This window comes from Caloenas nicobarica, chromosome 1 (assembly GCF_036013445.1).
Source record: "Caloenas nicobarica isolate bCalNic1 chromosome 1, bCalNic1.hap1, whole genome shotgun sequence".
Classification (NCBI taxonomy): Eukaryota; Metazoa; Chordata; class Aves; order Columbiformes; family Columbidae; genus Caloenas; species Caloenas nicobarica.
In genome coordinates, this window is record NC_088245.1 from 82,020,261 (window position 1) to 82,038,993 (window position 18,733).

Below are 18,733 nucleotides of genomic sequence, written 5' to 3' on the forward strand. Positions count from 1 at the left end.
GCTTGTGAGTATGATAATAATTCTCTTGTTCTGATGTGCTTTGGTGGTGTGTTATTTCCCAAGCACTATTTAAAGACAGGTTTTGTCTTAACAGCAATGAGAAACTCACATTTTTAGTGAGAAAATTAAGATCTATCAATATTCATCTCAAATTCATATTGGCCATTAGTACACTTGGTTGGTCATTCAATTTGTTTGTATAGATTATACAAATTGATTTAAAATAATAACTTAGAACAATTCTAATAAATATGGTACTTTTATGCTGTACGGAAAAATCACGCGTGTAACTAGGTAGACATACGCAAGTCTATATTTTCTCTTTCCTGAAGAGAACACTTATGGTGGACAATGCATTTCTAGCTTTTCCCATGTATTTTCAGTATAAATTTAAATTCCTCAAGTGGAAAGTGAAATTTATCACATATTTCTGTATAAACAAAATCAATATAATGAGCTAAGGGAATTATTCTGCATTAAAAACATAAGCATTAAGAGAACAAAAGATCTGCATAAACTTGAGATTAAGAAAACAACTAAAGGATACTTAAATAATACAGATTACATTTGTTTTTCAGGTATTTACAAGCTAAACTGGCAGAACAATGCAACTCTCCCACTTTTTAAAAAAGGTATAGTCATATTTAAACAGTAAGCAAACGTAGGAATCCATATTTCAGTAGTAGCCTGAAAAACATTAGAATTATGGGTAGCGGAAATAAGATAAGGTAAAAGCACAAGGTAAAATAAGCATAAGATTTTGCTCCTAGTTCCAAATCTGTCAAAATTCTATTGGCTTCAGGAAAGTTTCCTTGAATGCACTGAGGAGCCACTGAAAGATAGTTTTCAGCTGAAATTCCGAAGTACTCCAAATTATCATTAGTGTCAAAATTTCAGATGATCAGTCCTAAACATTTGGAAATTATTCAAATTTGCATACCTCTCTCTTTGAGTAACAAAGCAAGTCAGTGATTTCCCACTCTTTCTAATTAACATGAATAGAATTGAGAAGCAATTCTTAACTGTCTTCCCATGTGTCCCTATTTATAGCTTTCAATGCTGCTTTCCCTGTCTCATGTCCTCTCCCTCACTCATAATTAGTTAGAAACAATTATTGGGAAACTGAACCACTTTACATGATGTAGGTAGTTTGTCTACCTTTTTCACTTAGAGACCAACGACTCTGCTCATGTTATGTAAAACTGTTTGACAGAGTTACACTTAACTTTAAAGCATTATTAATGCTATGAAGGAGACAAAATTAAAAAAAGAGACATGGCTTTTAAGAACTTTGATTATTTAATGTCTGAGCTTACCCAGTTGGTATTATCCTTTCTGACTGCAGGAGGCTGAGTGAAAGGGATGACTAAGAAGAGGAAATGGAACAGTGGCCAGAAGAAAGATACCCTGTGGGTGAACAATTTCGACAGTAGTTGAGAAGAACAGAGGAGCTACTCACTGAGAAGGTGCTATTCACAGATGTTAGATTATACAGCTGGTTTAAAAGGCCAAGGGTCTAAAATCATAAGTACACTCAAAATAGAAGAGCTCTGGGCAACTCAGACTTTGCCTTGAGAGAGTATAAACAAAACAGACAAGCCAAACAAAACATGGAGAAGAGGAAAACCCAGTGCCAAGAAAGTATCTGAGATGATTAATGGTAGGCTTAATGTTAATTCCATTTTTCGTGACTGTAGGTTTAACATAAATTACAGAGGATGCAAAAAGAGGAGATGGTCGAATAAATATATTAGGAGCAATCCGCTAAGACAAAACAAAGAAAATAATTAAGAGGTCTCAGTCAATGGAAAATAAAACTGATGAGAAAATAAGGGGGCAACCGTTGGACTCTACTGATTATGTGCAAGATGGTATCAGCCTGTTCGAACTCTGCACCAAGGTGACAACTACACTTTTCAAAGATAACATACAAACTCTAACGTAAAAAGTATACTCTTGAAAAAGGACAAACAGAAGAAGCACTAAATGAGGCAAAGTCCTTAGGTATCAAGTGATTCCCATCTTTTCTGAGAACATTCTGGGAAAGAATTAATAAACGACTTCAAAAGAAGTTCATGTTTAAACACAAAAACGTATCAAGTTAAAGTTCAGACACCAACTTGTTAAAGCACTTGAAAATACAAACTAAATACATGAAAATCAGCAAATAAAGCAAGTTTTCCGTATAAACTCTCTTCCTAGATTCCTAATCATCAAAACACTACTCTCAATTTTTTTGCCTTGTTTGAATCAATCCTAATCTAAGATCAGGACTCATTTTGAATCAGCTAGGTTTATTTTTCAGCCTGATTGATCCCTAATAATCGACTTTCTAATGTAATAGAAGGTCTTCCTGGTGACCTTTTACCACATGCATTTTCAATGGCTGTGATTAACTGAAATAGCATATGGGTTAGAATGAAAGTAGAGCTTTCTAACTCAAGGCAAGAAACTTTACAAAAAATAAATTGTCTCTTCTGTAATCTTTTTATGCAAACATATTCCCTTCAGTCTCAGAAATGTGATGTTATAGCCAAAAGATAACCAAGAGGGAACGTAGTTTGGTTACAGATTTGAGTGACCTAGACTTCCTACCATAGGAAATGGTACCACTTGATGGCATGGAAAAACAATTGCAGTAATACTCACTTTATCAAAATACTCTATTTTTTAATCAATTCCAGCTTGAATTTTTGCAAAAAGTATTAATTAGCGTTTATATACATGCATTTATCGTAGGAAAGCAAACCAGCCTGTTCTGGACTGTTTTAAATTATGCTAGTTAGGCACATAGCACCTTCAGTGACAATGTCACACCACTGCTACTGTTCATTCTCTCTATATGTTTCAAAATACTCAGAATTATTCTGATTATTCTGTCAAGTTTGGTGCTCTTTGTTTATTCTTTCTTAGAGAGTTAGCAGCACAAATAGCAAAAAACCAAGTTTTCTCATTACAGAACTGTGACCAGTATTTCATATACAAAATAAATTAAAAACAACATAAATATTTCCTTCCCTACACATACTTCCATACAGGGAAGATCTTCTGGCATCACCATTCTACCTTATTTTCTGCTACTATACCAAAGTCATACTGTGGTAAGCACAACGCAGTAAAGAAGTCAGTTCCTGTCTTTACGTGGAAATGTTTGATTTTGTTAAGTGCTGTGTTAGATTTGGAATAAGACCAGAATCTATTGTCATGATCTCAATATGTTCAAGTCCTGCAGTAAAAGTCTGCTTTATAGGCAACTCTTCTCTGAGAAGAATCTGCCCTGCCAACCCAGGAACATTTTAGTGACTCACAGACAGGAGAATCATAGAATACCCAGTTGGAAGTGACCACAAGGATCATTGGTCCAACCTTTCTTGGCAAAAGTGCAGTCTAGACAAGATGGCCCAGCATCCTGTCCAGCTGAATCTTAAAAATGTCCAATGTTGAGGAATCCGCCATTTCCCTGGGGAGATTATTCCAGTGGCTGATTGTTCTCATTGTGATAAACTCCCCTCGTGTGTCCAACTACAATCTCTCCAGGAGTAACTTGTACCCATGATACCCCATCTTCTTCATGTGACTCCTTGTAAAAATGGAGTCTCCATTTTCTTTGTGGCCACCATTTAAATGCTGGAACATGGTGATGATGACTTCCCTAAGGGTTCTTTTCTCCAGGCTGAACAAGTCCAGTTCTCTCAGCCTTTCCTCACATGGCAGCTTCTCAGTCTTTTGATCATCTTTGTGGCCCTTCTCTGGAACCTCTCTAGCCTGTCCACATCTTTTTTGTATAGCAGGGACCAAAACTGAACACAGTATTCCAGGTGTGGCCTGACAAGTGCTGAGCAGAGTGGCATAATGACTTCTTTGTCTCTGCTGGTGATGCCCTCATTGATGCAGCCCAGCATCCTGTTGTCTTTCTTTGCCGCAGCAGCACACTGTTCACTCATATTGAGCTTATTGTCCACCAGGACCCCAGGTCCATTTCCACAGAGCTGCTCCCCAGCTGGCTAGATCCCAGCCTGTGCTGCACCCCTGGAGTTTGTTTTCCCAGGAGCAAGGCCTTACACTTGTCCTTGTTGAACTTTGTAAGGTTCTTGTTAGCCCACTCTTCCAGCCTATCCAGGTCACCCTAGAGGCTCTCTCTTCCAAAGTGTTCACTTCCCTACTCAGTCTGGTGTCATTGGCAAACTTCATCAGGGTACGCTTGGTCCCATCATCCAGATCACTTATGAAGATGTTAAACAGTGTTGGGCCCAATATCAGACCCTGAAGGACCCCACTCATGACAGGCTGTCAGTTTGAAAAGGATTCATTTACCACCACCCTCTGCATACGGCCTGTCAATCAGTTCCCCACCCACCACACAGACCACTTGTCTAGACCGTAGCTTGTCAGATTCCCTAGGAGGAGGCTGTGGGAAGCTGTATGAAAAAGCTTGGAGAAATCCAGGTAGACAATGCCCACTGCTCACCCCACATCAACTGAGTATGTTACTTTGTCATAGAAGGCGATCAGGTTTGTCAAGCACAACTTGCCCCTGGTGAATCAATGCTGGCTGTTCCCAATTGCATGTTTCAACTGACTCATGACAGCCCCCAGGAGGATTCGTTCCATAACTTTCCCAAGGACTGAAGTAAGACTGATGGGCCTAGCATTTTCTGGATTCTCCTTTAAGCCCTTATTGTAGATGGGGGTGACATTAGCCTTCTTCCAGTCTTCCGAGACATCCCCCAATCTCCACTACTTCTCAAAAATTATTAGGAGTTAAAGCTCGAGCTGTAAGACTGTTAGCTGATTTAAAATACTCATTTGCATTTTGACTCAAAAATAGCATCTATTCACAAAATCCAGTTCTGGATCCAAGCTGAAACATACAAAAGTAATGGCACATCTGGCTACCTAGATTCTTGGCCTGTGCTTCTGGACCTCTGGTCATTAGGTAGAAGAAACCTGCCCCCATGTTTTGAGACTTAAACTAATACAGACCAATGGGCTTGAGGTGGAAAATATGTGAATATCTTTGAAGGTTGAGCGAAATATTGAAAAGTCTGCCAGACAGATGTAAATTTTTGGGTTTGTACTTTGAAACTTATTTGAATTGGATTTTGAAAATTATTTTTGAAACTCATGCAACAATAAAAAGGTGTTCTTGAAAACTAGTATTATTAAGTTTTGTACAACTCCAGATCTTGGTTTTGACGTTTAGAGCCTCTTACAAGCATCTATGACCTATGAAAGAATTTGGCCTGCATACTTAACGGCTTCTTTTTCCTATAAGGTTTTTGATAGAATTGCAGACATATAATACTGATTTTGAAGAGGCAGAGGTTTAAACAGAAACCTTGAAGCTTTACTCTGATTTCTTTACATTTTCATGGAAATGGAAGTAGACCGGTTTCTGTTCCAGTTATAGCTAAAGAATTTATTTCTACTCTATCTTCTTGTATTTTGTTTTAGAAAAAGGCTGTGTAAGATGCATTCCAGAAAGGCATCAGCCAATTTTTAGAAGCCAAAAATGCTCATAAACAATGTAATCCTTCCTCTACGTTTCAGTTATATTTGCCCATTTGTACCATAAGATAGTACTTGACCAAAGCTTGAACTAAGTGAAAATTCCTACAGAGCAAATGGGATAACAGTTACTTTCCAATTATACAAAAGATTGAGATTGGACATTCAAACTCTATGGATTCAACTGAGGTATCAAAGCAGATGTTATGCCTTAAAAAACCTAATTTGGATGCTTAGCAGAAATGCAGTCATTTTGTTTCTTAACCATCGGGCAGACATACTAAGCTTCCTACATCTTTTCGGGAGTGTTATGCAAGCAGGTCATATGAAACCTCCATTAAGATAGATGTGTAATAGGTTTGACATAAAAAGGTCTTCTTCTATTTGACCAACTTAAATCTGTCGTCTTACACAAAGGCAAACAGAAGTTATGAATTACACTCCATTTTCAATTATAATTAAAAACCCTTCCTTCCGCATTACTTGTAGTCTTTGTTCAATTATAATATAATCAAGCTGCTTTCAGATTTAGAATACAGTAAACAGTGATGTAAAATACTGACAATTTGAAAGAATATAAATATAAGCATGTCATGCTCAGGAAGCTGGAAGAACACAATATTACTGACAAATCATAAAAAATTGCCTACTTCTTCTCTCCCATCTATTGCCTTAAGCGAATGTTATTTGAGTGTGTGCCTTGCTTTTCAATTGAATTATTTTCCTCAAAGCAGACAGGCTGGTGATAGTCAGTTGGTAGCCTTTACTATGAAATTCCAGTCTCAGACTAAGGTCCTAATTCTAAAACTGCAGATCCTTCTTATTAAAAACCAAACAAAACCAACAAAAAAACACCCATCCCACAAACATCCCACAAACAAAAACCATAAAAAACCCCACAACAGCTTCGTTCTTTCCTTAGGAACATTACAATAGGTTCTCAAGTTGGATTGCGTATATATTAGAGGTGGATCCAAATGGTGGAAGTTCTCAAAAGAGAACAGAAATACAACCTCGGTTGTACCCCCTTTCGGTTTCAATATTGCTCCAGGATGTCCCTGGTGAATGAAAGCTATTCTCAGATCAGCTTAGTGTAGCTTATGGTCAGACCAGACTTAGCTTAGTCTTATTTCTCTCCCTCTGGCTGTCCCACTCCTTCCTCACTCCCATCTCCCTAAGCTTCTCTGAATTCTGTGGAGTATAATTTGCTCAGTAGAAGATCCATAATAAAGATGTGGGGTTTTTTTTCTTTTTTTAAATGTATATTCAATGTGTAAAATCTGTCAGACAAACATTTATCAAACACAGACTAAAACTTACTTCTCATTCCAGTCAGCCAGGAAGAAGAAGGATCTTTTAGCTGGTATATTTTTGCAGATCTTGACTTGACATATTGTCTTCCCAGCGTAAGTTAGTGAACAGGAAAAAGAGAAAACTTTGTAGCTACAAAGGGACGAAAAAAGAAAAAAAATTATTAATTGTAATGTAACACAGAAAATTTGGGACTTACCATTCGGAAACTTGGGAAGATCCATCCACTTAAGATGCCTGAATTCTGCTCCATGTTTTTTTTCATTAAGGCTAACATTTTTTTCATTATTACAGTCAAGGGAAGTTTAGATATAAGTTTTGAAGTGGTACAATTTCAGACAACAGTAAACTTATTTATATTTACTTTTCCCAATCAGTAAAAAAAGATTAGTAATTAGGGGAATGTATGCATTTATTACAGCAGAACCATTAAAGCCCTCTGTGTTGCCATTCTTCAGATGTGTAACTGACAAGCTTCATAGTGTAATTTGGATCTGGGGCTATCTGTTGGTTTCATATTCTTCTTACTGAAGTAATAAAATTTCAGTCGAAACAGAGGAATAGTGTATAATCAGCTAATTTTCTCAACTGGTCTTGTAACATCCAGATCTTCCTGCCACTCTCAGACTACATTCTGAACAAGAATGATGAACATGACAAACAGAGTCAAATCTGAGCAAAAAAATGTGAAACATTTGCAGACTGAAGGTGCGTGGTTTTGCCTTATTTACAAGTATGATTATAGATCTCTTCCAGAACATTATAACAATTGTTACAATTATTGAAGCAGATATACCTTTGCTTCCCCTCCCCCCCCTTTTTTTTTTAATTCAAAGAAAAAGATCTGGAATCTGTAGTACCTAAGAGGCATCGATGCAGAGAAAGGAAAAAAATACCTCACAAGACTCGAAAATGCTTCTGCTCTTAGACATGGCATCTTTCCTCTAGAGTCTAAACATTACAAACAGTTGGAGGATAGTGCAATAATAGGTTTTAATACAATAAAATGATCAAGCACTGCTGTTTAAACAGAAGTACTGATACATGATATACAGATATAACCCTGATTTATACACCATAAGGACCTAATCCTGAAAAGATTAATGCTTACGCAATGCTTCAGTCTAGCTGAAGTCAGAAAGGTTGTTCAGAGCACACGCGTGCACTTCAACACATTTTAAGTCTTTGCAGAGCATTTTGTCTAGGTACCTTCCCTGTGAGTTCAAAGGGATGACTCTATATAGTCTTGTCCCCAAGATAACCTCATATCATCCAGATGTAGATAGGAATCTGATTTTTGGGAGATGCAGAAACAAATGCAGTCAAACATGAAGCTAACAACATTATGTCACTGGCATCAAATAGTGCATATCTGCTTGGGACTTAAATGAGATAAAATAACAAACTGATTGAAAAAAACCAACCAAACAAAAACAACAACCAAAAAAACTAGCCAAGAAGGAATGAAAATGCAGTCAAGGAAGGCAATCAGTTTTGCAACATTACTCTGCAACTTGTAAGGTGTCTACCTATCTCTTTAACAAGGACAGTAACACTGGAATAAAAATTGAGAGCATAAATAGAAACATTGACAAAAAGCCAATCCACAAAAGTGAACTTGAAAGGGATTTGACAGGACACTAACATGATTCTGTAAAACATAAGACAGTTCACTCTCCCTTATCCCAAATGACTAAAAGAAAAGGGGTTTATCACATGCCAGTATGGACAGGAAAAAAACCAAAAATAAACAGAAAACCACCACCAATGTGAACCACCGAGGATTGTCAAAATTCTAACATTTATAATATATATATTATATATATATGTAGGAACATATATTAAAATACATGTTATGATCAGCAGCAAGACCATAAAATGTGACCTTTGGGAAAGGGAAAAAGAGTTGTGACAGCCAGCACCAATTCATGCACTGCAGTAATAAGAACATGGAGTATGCACGTGAATGACGTTAGTAAAAGTATTTGAGGACAGCAGGTGTCAGAGTGGCAGCCCACGTTAAGAAGTTCATGCTGGCTATGAATATTGGAAGGACTGGAAAGGGAGGTGAAGGAGGAAGAGATATTCTCATTTTCACATGCTTGAATATAGCATTCAAGTCATCAGTGGCCATACGTAATTCCACATTTTTCTGGTAAAACATAAAATGCAGTGGGAATGGTATAACCGTCTGCAAAATCAGGATAGTGATTATAGTTCTGTATTTTTATCTTAACTAATGCAAGTTCTCTTGGATTTTTATTAAATGCTAATTACAGCTAACACTGTATAGTACACTCTCTTGCTCACAGTCTAATGGAAATGATCCCACTGGTTTTTAATCAGTCATTTGGAATTCAAGGTAAAGTGGGAGCAAGGGAAAAGTATTAATAAAAACTTAGAGAGCAGCATTTTGACTCAAAAAAATGCTGCCAGGCTGGAGTGGTAAGAGAACACTAGTTTTGCTCAGAGTAGGAAAAGCAGCTATTTGAAGAGAAAACTAGTTTGACCAAATAAACAATTCAGAAGAGAACTTCAGCTTTTTATTAAAGATGCCTCCCTTTCTCTTTCCTCTGCTATGCTGGTGTACCAGGTATACTAGGACCTACAAACCATACTTATTTTAATCACCATCTATAAAGAGGATCATCAATGCACACGCTTAGCCATGTCATGTGGATTGAATAGATCAAGGGCAAAAATTGCTGATAAAGCCTCATTCAGACTGAGTTTAAGCAAGCACCCCTCTGTCTAACCTGGTCAACTGGCCTTCAGTCTTTCCAGTTACTTGTAGTGCAGAGGCCATGCAAAGCCTCAGTCCAAACGCTCCTGGCACGCAGCACTCACCCCTTCCTCTCTCCCTCTGAGCAAGCTGGTCACACAAGAATTTGTATGCGTTCCCATCAAGGCCAGTGCTCTGACTTTGCTTCTACTACTCTCCTTCCACACCGATCAAGGGCAACCATCTAGGCCACCTCCTTGATTCTCCACCTAGGAGGCCTGGGAGTCTCCTAATCAGTGAAGCTTAAGTGCACTTCATGCTAGAAAGTACGTGCATTTTATGCTAGAAAAACAGTAGATATACACCCACTTACTCAGTCTCTACCATTAGTATTCGAGTATCACCAAAGCAACAGAGGTCAGCTAGCATCTATGAAAAACATGATCATAAGAGACAACACCCCATCTTGTGAACACCTGCTAGATCTCCTCCTACCTGTTCACCCAGGCTTCTGGGATGTTATGAGCAGCATAAACGGTGAAGCTGAGCTGGGAATCTGGGCTGATGTCTGCACATGAAGGGCTTTTAGGTATGCCGGCAAGTTGGAAATTTGCATCAAAGCTGCTGCTGTAAACATGGATGAGACAAGAAATGGCCATGGAGAGTTCAGTCACAGCAGCTTCTATTAACACTGAGAGAAGAGAGAGAAATAAATAAAAGTTAGCAATAGGTCATTTATGAAGAACCATATTTATCTTAAACCATCAGTTATGGCTTTGAAATGCTTCCTAATAAAATTTAATTAAAATGAACATAACCTACCAACTGAAGCCAATTAGCCATCTGTGCTTCTGAAACCAGCCTTAGCTCATTTCTGGTGTACCATTAACAGTCTTTCATTACAGTGCTTTCAAATTAAGGCATTTTGAAAGTAAGCACTTTAAACTACAGCAAGTTAGTGTGTGCCTCAGATATGCCATTTTAGTCTGTTAATTTTTGTTCTGGAAGGATTTTTATTATGTAGGTATTTTGTAATTTCAGCAGCTAAGGAGCCTCTTAGTTTGAGGGAACTGGCAATGCAGCAGTAGAATGGAGAAAAGGCACAGGTTAAATTTTATGACTATAAATCTGTTGCAACTATAGGTAAACAGTTCATAAAATATATACAGTAGCAGCCACAATCAGACCTAGTCAGCATTCAGATGGTCATGGACTGGTGATAACATTACGCAGTGGAGGACACTGAAATACATATCTATACAGATATGTATGAAATGCAGGCTGTACTCTCATTTATATCACACCTTTATTTATGTTATTTCCCCTGGCTTCAGCTCTGCAGTGCTCTTTCTCTGCAATTACTGGCTTTTATCCATCTTTCCTCTCTCTGTTTGGAGCAGCTAGGGGATTGCCTGATTGCCAGCGTAAATTAAAATCCCGGGTCTTGGCAGCCTCCATCGAGTGAAGAGAGCCGGTACAAGCCCTCATTTCTCAGGGAAGGGACAGGCTGAGAGCTAATGTTTCAGAGTACACATCATTCCAAAATCAGGATGATTTGTCTTCTAAGAGGAGTTCCACAACGTCTCCTTCTCCCCTCAAACCCCAACTCATGGGTCCTTACACGATCAAGAAAATAGTCCCATCAGCTGTTACACTTCCTGACATATTCCCTAAACTTGTCTGGCCACTGTATTTGGCATCTATTAGCTAATACTGTCTATTGGAAAAAAAAAAAAAAAAATCCCAGGAACAGGAAGCCTGAGACTTGCTTATATTAACTTTTTATAATTGTGCAAGAATCCTGCCCAACATCAGATACAGATACCACAATTCACTGGACTTGGCTATCTGTTTCCCGACACAAATGTCTCAAAAAAACACATCCTTGGTCTAGAATTTTATTCCCCTTTTTTATAGCTTTTTGCCTTAAAACTAGCAAATACTCAGAACTATTGAGTCACAAAATGTATTGCAAACAGTGCAAAGGAATTATTTCACTCTTCATATTAGGCTAGTGCAAAAGTAATTGTAGTTTTTGCACTGTTGAAATTTGCCGTTTGATTTTGAAAAACATTCTTATAGAAATGTGGCTATGTTATACATCATTTTAATGAGCTTTTCTCACTTTATGTTATTTGCTAATGACTTATTACTTGCTGTTTATTTTATATTTATTTTAGACTATGGAAATGATGTTAAACAAAAAAAATTTTGAGCAATTTTCTTATTCGAGTTCAAAATGGGTCGTAAAGCAGCGGAGACAACTCATGACATTAAGAACGTATTTGGCCCAGGAACTGCTAATGAACATACAGGGCAGTGGTGGTTCAAGAAGTTTCATAAAGGAGACAAGAGCCTTGAAGATGAGGATCTCAGTGGCTGGTCATCAGGAATTGACAACAATCGATGGAGAGCAATCATTGAAGCTGATCCTCCTACAACTACACAAGAAGTTGTCAAAGAACTCAATGTTGACCATTCTACCATCATTGGGCATTTGAAGCAAATTGGAAAGGTGAAAATGCTCGATAAGTGGGTGCCTCATGAGCTGACCGAAAAATAAAAAAAATTCATTGTTTTGAAGTATCATCTTCTTTTCTTCTACACAACAACAACAAACCATTTCTTGATCAGATCGTGACATGTGACAAAAAGTGGATTGCAGATTGCATATGACAACCAGCGACAATCAGCTCAGTGGCTGGACCGAGATGAACCTCCAAAGCACTTCCCAAAGCCAAACTTGCACCAAAAAAGGTCACAGTCACTGTTTGGTGGTCTGCTGCTGGTCCGATCCACTACAGCTTTCTGAATCCCATCAAAACAGTTACATCTGAGAAGTCTGCTCAGCAAATCAATGAGATGCACCAAAAACTGCAGCGCCTGCAGCCGGCATTGGTCAACAGAAACGGCCAAATTCTTCTACACGACAACACCTGATTGCACGTCACACAACCAGTCGTTCAAAAGTTGAACAAATTGGGCTCTGAAGTTTTGCCTCATCTGCTATATTCACCTGACCTCTCGGCAACCGACTACCACGTCTTCAAGCATCTTGACAACCTTCACAGGGAACATGTTTCCACAACCAGCAGGATGTAGAAAATGCTTTCCAAGATTTTGTCTAACCCCAAAGCATGGATTTTCACGCTACAGGAATAAACAAACTTATTTCTCATTGGCAAAACTGTGTTGATTGTAATGGTTTCTATTTTGATTAATAAAGATGTGTCTGAGCCTAGTTATATAAAATTCATGGTCCAAAACCACAATTACTTTTGCACCAAGCTAATAAAAACACTCTATGGTTTCTGTGCTAGTCAGCCTTTTTTTGCCCCCACTCCTCACTCATCAAGCCCAGTGGCAATTAACTAAATTAAAGACAAAAATCTTGGCTAGTCTGTAAATGTCGATTACTCAAAAGAGTTGGTCAGCATCTTTTCATTGTATTTTTATGAGCTGCTGAATAGAATTTGGTATGCCAAAATTATCACTCATTGACGAAGCCAGAAAACTTTACTGCTTTTTATGACTTTTATGATTAATAAATCTTAGATGAGAAAGGACTATGGTGTTTCACTGATTTACATAGCACAGGTTATGGACTTCCTACAACAGATTCACAGCTTCAGCTAAGCCAGAGTTTATTTTCCAGAAAGATCTCCAAGGCATAGCCATTATCTAGGAGATACTGAATACACCACATCACAAAGTGAATTGTGACCAAGATTAATAAACCCGCAACTCAAACCTCGTAATTTATTTCTCGTGTGAAATTATTTGGCATCGCCTTCTCACTGAAGGTGAGAAAAAATGAGACTTGCAGAAATAAGATCAAGGGAAGTGAACCTACAGAATCATGGAATCACAGAATCATAGAATGTCCTGAGTTGGAAAGGACCCACAAGGATCATCGAGTCCAACTCCTGTCCCTGCATAGGACAACCCTGAAATTCACACTATGTGTTCGAGGGCATTGTCAAATCGCTTCTTGAACACTGCCAGACTTGGGGCTGTGACACCTCCCTGGGGAGCCTGTTCCAGTGTCCACCACCCTCTGGGTGAAGAACTTTTTCCTAGTGTCCAACCTAAACCTCCCCTGGCACATCTTCCTGCCATTCCCTCAGGTTCTATCGTTGGTCATCAGAGTGAAGAGTTCAGTGCCTGCCCTTTAACTTTAACCACCGCTGCCAGATATGCTTATTTCTGACATGTTGCTTGTACAGTAAGTTGGAAGGAATAAACTTCACCCTTGGTGAGAAACAGAACAATCCACACCATCCTCTAAAGTGTTAATGAATATACCTGTAGGTACCTTCAAGATTTAGCTCATTCCTTACAGAAAACCACTTACTTTCTTCTTCTCAGGCCAATATTTCAATTCGCATATCATTTTAGTTGTAGACTTTCCACAGAGTAGGTGCTTTGCTGTTATGGCACTGGCAGATGATGCGAATTCAACACACATTAAACACGCCCTCTCTGACTCTGTAGGCACATTTTGTCTGGCTAAAACATGCCAAATATCTGGTTGAGCAGAATTTAAAAGGAAAGCTTAAGGTCCTTTTGACACTTTAAATATATTTTGGAGAACAGAAGCTTGATATTGTTCTTTCCCACTTATTTTCAGAGAAGAAAAAGAGAAAGATCATAAATACTTTTAAGTCATACAGACACATACAAAACCCCCAGAGAAAATCCTTGAGATTTAGGTAAGGTGCTATGCAGCATTAATTAGACATTTATTATTATAAGATAAAGGAAAAACGTGAAAAGGCTGTAATGCAAATACTGATCAGATGCAGTTGCCAAGCACCAATATTTACATTATTGTTTCCTTCTACTAGTTGAAGAATCCTATGAATTAACCCTTGAAATAAACTTAAAAATCTCCTGCTGTCCTAGTAACAAGAATGTCTCTGCTACTATATGCTTTATAAGGCCTTTGTAACTTCTAAATTTTTTTTTGAGTATTGGAGGGTTGTACTTATTTAAAAATTGGCCTTGGTTAAAAAACCCCTAGCCTTCAGAACAACGTAAAACCTTTACATCCTTAAACGAAATGACAGCTTCATTAAATGTATTGTCATCAACGTATCCAATTACTGCATTCACTCGAAGAGACAGCAAGTCCAGCAATTCAACTGGAAAAGACTGTTGATTCAATATCATCAGTTCATGGTGCAGAGCAGACTTTCTGGGATGGGTCCCAGAGAACTGCTGATCAAATTCCAAAAGCTGCTTATTATGTCTGATCCAGTGAAATCCCTGCCTGAGGTAGCAAGGCTGTAGGCATTGTGTAAACATTCATTCATCAGCTTTTGAGAAACATGCATGGACTCAGTTTTGTACCACTTTGCAGCCTGTCTTTTCATACTCCGGATTGCAGCAAACTCCAATGCTAAATCTCTATTAATGCGAATAATCTTACTCTTTATTTTCTGGGAACACTTGAAGCTGGAGAAAGGTGCTAACATCTAGAAATGCCTATTGCTCCTCACATTTAGGTTTGAGTACTAAAACGTTAATATAATCTTCTAAGGCCTTCATACAGAGGAAAAAGAACATTATCCAGACTTAGGCATAACATGGATAAGTACTGCTCTATTCACAGCAGTGGAATAATTTGGTCTACAGAGATAACACTGTTAATAGAGCCAGTTATTGCAACACTAAATCAAGGCTAGATATTGTGAATATAGTCTTTGACTTGCAGTAACTTGACTGTCCATGGTGAATGGCTAATATTAAACCTCTGATAATCTTTTATTAAAGAGAAAGATTAATGCAATTTCTAAACAAATTATTAAGTAAGGCTTTAATTTTGATAGTCTCCTCTATCTTTTTCTCTTTTGTGGTAAAGAGAAGCTATAATGAAGATAAACAAAATTCTTTTATGAGACTCAGGGTAATAACTATCACTTGGGGGAGGAAGAGGAGAGGAAAAAGAAATTATTAGTTGGTGTGACTGATCGCTGCTCTTGCCATTCAAATTTGACCCTGTTTTCTTCAAGATAAACATGAACATATCTAAGAGGCAGAAGAGAACAGTACAGCAGAAATGGGAAATGCAGTCTGTTTCTTCCTCAGCTGTCAATGCTGACTTCATTTGCAATTGTGCTGCTAGGGAAAGCAAAGCACATGGTTTTTACCTTCTGAGATCTGGAAAAATTTACCAGCAGTGAGCTAAGGCAGTGATTTTACTTTAGGGTCACAGAACCCCCATGCCTGCAATTCTAGCCAACTAGGCATAACGAAGTAAAAAGAGGGCAGGAAGCAAATGAAGTGGAAAAGAAAACAGAAAGGTGATTTCAGCAGGAATGCATAACTCACCGACTACTTGTTTTTTATTTCCAGCTTCAGCAGGTGAAAACATCATCTGGATTCCTCTCAGGCTCAGTGTCCCCAGGTCAATGGACAGGGGGCCTCATGGCATTATCATGAAGGTGAGCACTGAGAAGACGGGAACTAAGGAAAACTCGTGGTCCTCAAAAGAAAACATGTATAGAATGGCTTTGTCCACCTCTTGGGAATCAGGCCTGGGTTCCAGAAGATCAGTTGTGGTCATTGCTCTCACACATTGTTTTTATCAGACGTACTCTTAACATCAGCTTTGATATGATAGCTAGACCTGTTACCACTCGTTAGCCTGACTTTAAATATTTTGCTGGCTTTTAGAAGTTTATTTAGCAGGTCCAGATGTAAGGCATGTAGCACATTAAAACCTATATGAAATGTGTATCACTGCATGTAAGTGGTCAATTTGAATTTTGTTTACCTTGGACAACTTTGAGTGTAGGCTTCTCCACAGAATGACTAATGGCCTGGCAAGTTTTGACTTGCAACTGGTAAGCTGCATTTTCTAACATTACACTACCAAAAGGATTCTGCAGTTGTTATGAAACTAAGCTGTGCCGAGAACAAACACAGAAGCATTACTCTTCAAAGGTGAAAGTTTCCTGGCATAAATAAATTTGTATATAGAAGTAGAGAGTAAAAGAAAAATCTGATTCCTTTACAGTTATTTAATAAATCAGATTTGCCTTGTGGAAGCTGCTGATTCAATAAAGTCCAAATTTGGAAATACCTTTAAGCAGACGAATGTTTTTCCAGCCAGGTGTCCTGAAGAGTATGCAAAGCAAGATATTCCTAAGGTAATTGTTGATGAGTAACTATTCATTCTTTTCATCATCAACAGTTAGTTGCCACTAAGAGTATTTAAAAAAAAAATAAAAATAGTGGGATAAATTACTACATCCAAAGGAGAAGAATCCTAGAAACGGTATTTACTTTCTCCTCCCTTCTGCACCTGCATGTTCTCCCCTCAGTTCCCTGGCCCTCCAGCTGCTTAGCTTTTCCTGGCAGCTCAGAAGTATAATTGCCATTTCTTTCTTTGCTGTTCATGAAGTTGAATAATAGTGAAACAACAAGCCTGGCATTTGGAATCCTGCATTGAGCCACCTCTGTGTTTGAAAGGCTGCTGCAATCTTTGTGCTTGGTTCACCTTTTTGCCTCTTTGAGCACACTGCAAGGGAGAAAAGCAGACAGAGGGAAAAAAAGAGGAAAAAAAAAGAAAGCATCTGAGAGGCCATATTTTTCCTCAGACGAAACGGAGAGAGACCACCATTCCACAGCACACCCCAGCCCACCGCAGTGTTCAGACGGAGGGCCCCCAGCACCACATCGCGGGCCAGACACAGAGGGGTAGGGCAGGACCCATGTCCCAATGTGCTGTCCCCTCTGGGAACCCAACACAGGCACCTGCAACAGGACAGACTCCTGCAGTGGCCTCAGTCTGCAAGCTGCTCCGCAGTAACGCTGACGGTACCCAGCATTAGCCAACAAGTCTGAGCTGATTTTCACTGAGGAATTAAATACGGCAGGGTCTATGATTTTGTCCATTATCTTCAATTAACCTACTCTTCTTGTGACAGTATATCATTTTAGACAACACACTATGTGTGCAGCAAAAGACAACAAAGTACTAAAGCTTAAGGAGAGAGGAATGAAAGTTATCAGAGTTGAGTAGAAAAGCCATAAAAAAAAAAAATTTTTTTAGGATTTCATGAAGTTCCTTATTTTCCCTTTTCTTCATAGAAAAAGTTGAGATTAAGTAAAATGGCTATGACCACCAACTGTAATAAGTTTTTTCACTCTGCTATTCTTTTTCCGTATTTAAATCATCAGATTAGCTTTGAGAAAGACTATGTCTTATTTACATTTTTGATCACTTAAATTTTAACTTGTCATAATTACCTTACAACATGACTAAATATGTAAACATCTGCAATATGCCAACTACAATGGTTCGCTAACACAAACAAATAGCAAAACACATGTTTTCTGATGATACATCTTGAATTAACATATTTTTAAAATAATACTTTACCTTTGTCTGGTGTTTCCACACTTTGAAGAGAGTTCTATAAAGACAAAACCCAAGGGAAAAAGTAATCAGTTAGTTGAGAAAAGACCAGATAGTAGTTATAATGGTTTTAGGAGTAGTACTCATGGAAAATAAGGTGAGAAAGGGGAAGGATGTATCCTAATGTTATGATGACAGCTTCTGCATTAGTATAACAGAGATAAGAATACCCTCTCCATCCCTTTGCATGCCTTATATATTCATACTTAAATCCCACAACCACAATGAGGAGGCAGAACCTCAGTATCCTTTCAAAGCTGAGTCTCCAGCCAAGCAACCTACATTTCACCTATGTTGCTTTGCCAAATCAGCAAAATTAGCTATGCTTTTCAAAGGCCTTTGAGCAGGCAGCTAACCAGAGATGGCCAACAGGAAATAGGAGGTGCAGGAATGTAGGGGCGTTTGTGCCCTTGATGCCTAACATTAATTCAGCGTCTGGATTCCCACCTCTCATATCACACTGCTGTCAGCAGGCACTGCTGGGTACTTATGACCATTGAAAGGTCAGGCCAGTTGTTTAGACTGAACTGACCAGTCTAATTGAACTTTTTTTTTTTCCCCCCGAAAAGCTGCTTTATTAAATCCCCAAGTACAATAACTGCCATCGATCAGACCTTATTCCAGCCTTCTCAGACACCAGGCAAAATTAAATATTGCTACGCCGCCTGTGCCTCCCCGTCAACACAGGAAAAACCTTGGTCACGGCAGGTAGCTCGGCGTGTCTCCTGGCAGGACAGGTGGCACCTGCAGCCCCAGGGCCACCGGTG

The 18,733-nt window shown here is 38.5% G+C and overlaps 1 protein-coding gene across 1 annotated transcript in view; it reads right to left on the reverse strand.

Moving 5' to 3' along the window:
- PIK3C2G (phosphatidylinositol-4-phosphate 3-kinase catalytic subunit type 2 gamma) overlaps positions 1-18,733 on the reverse strand; it is a 199,692-nt gene that overhangs the window by 135,936 nt on the left and 45,023 nt on the right. Inside the window, exons 9-11 of the mRNA XM_065643202.1 lie at positions 17,931-17,964; positions 10,037-10,232; positions 6,829-6,951 (exon numbers count right to left, since the gene is read on the reverse strand). Coding sequence (XP_065499274.1) covers positions 6,829-6,951; positions 10,037-10,232; positions 17,931-17,964 — 353 coding nt within the window. The remainder of the gene's footprint in view (positions 1-6,828; positions 6,952-10,036; positions 10,233-17,930; positions 17,965-18,733) is intronic.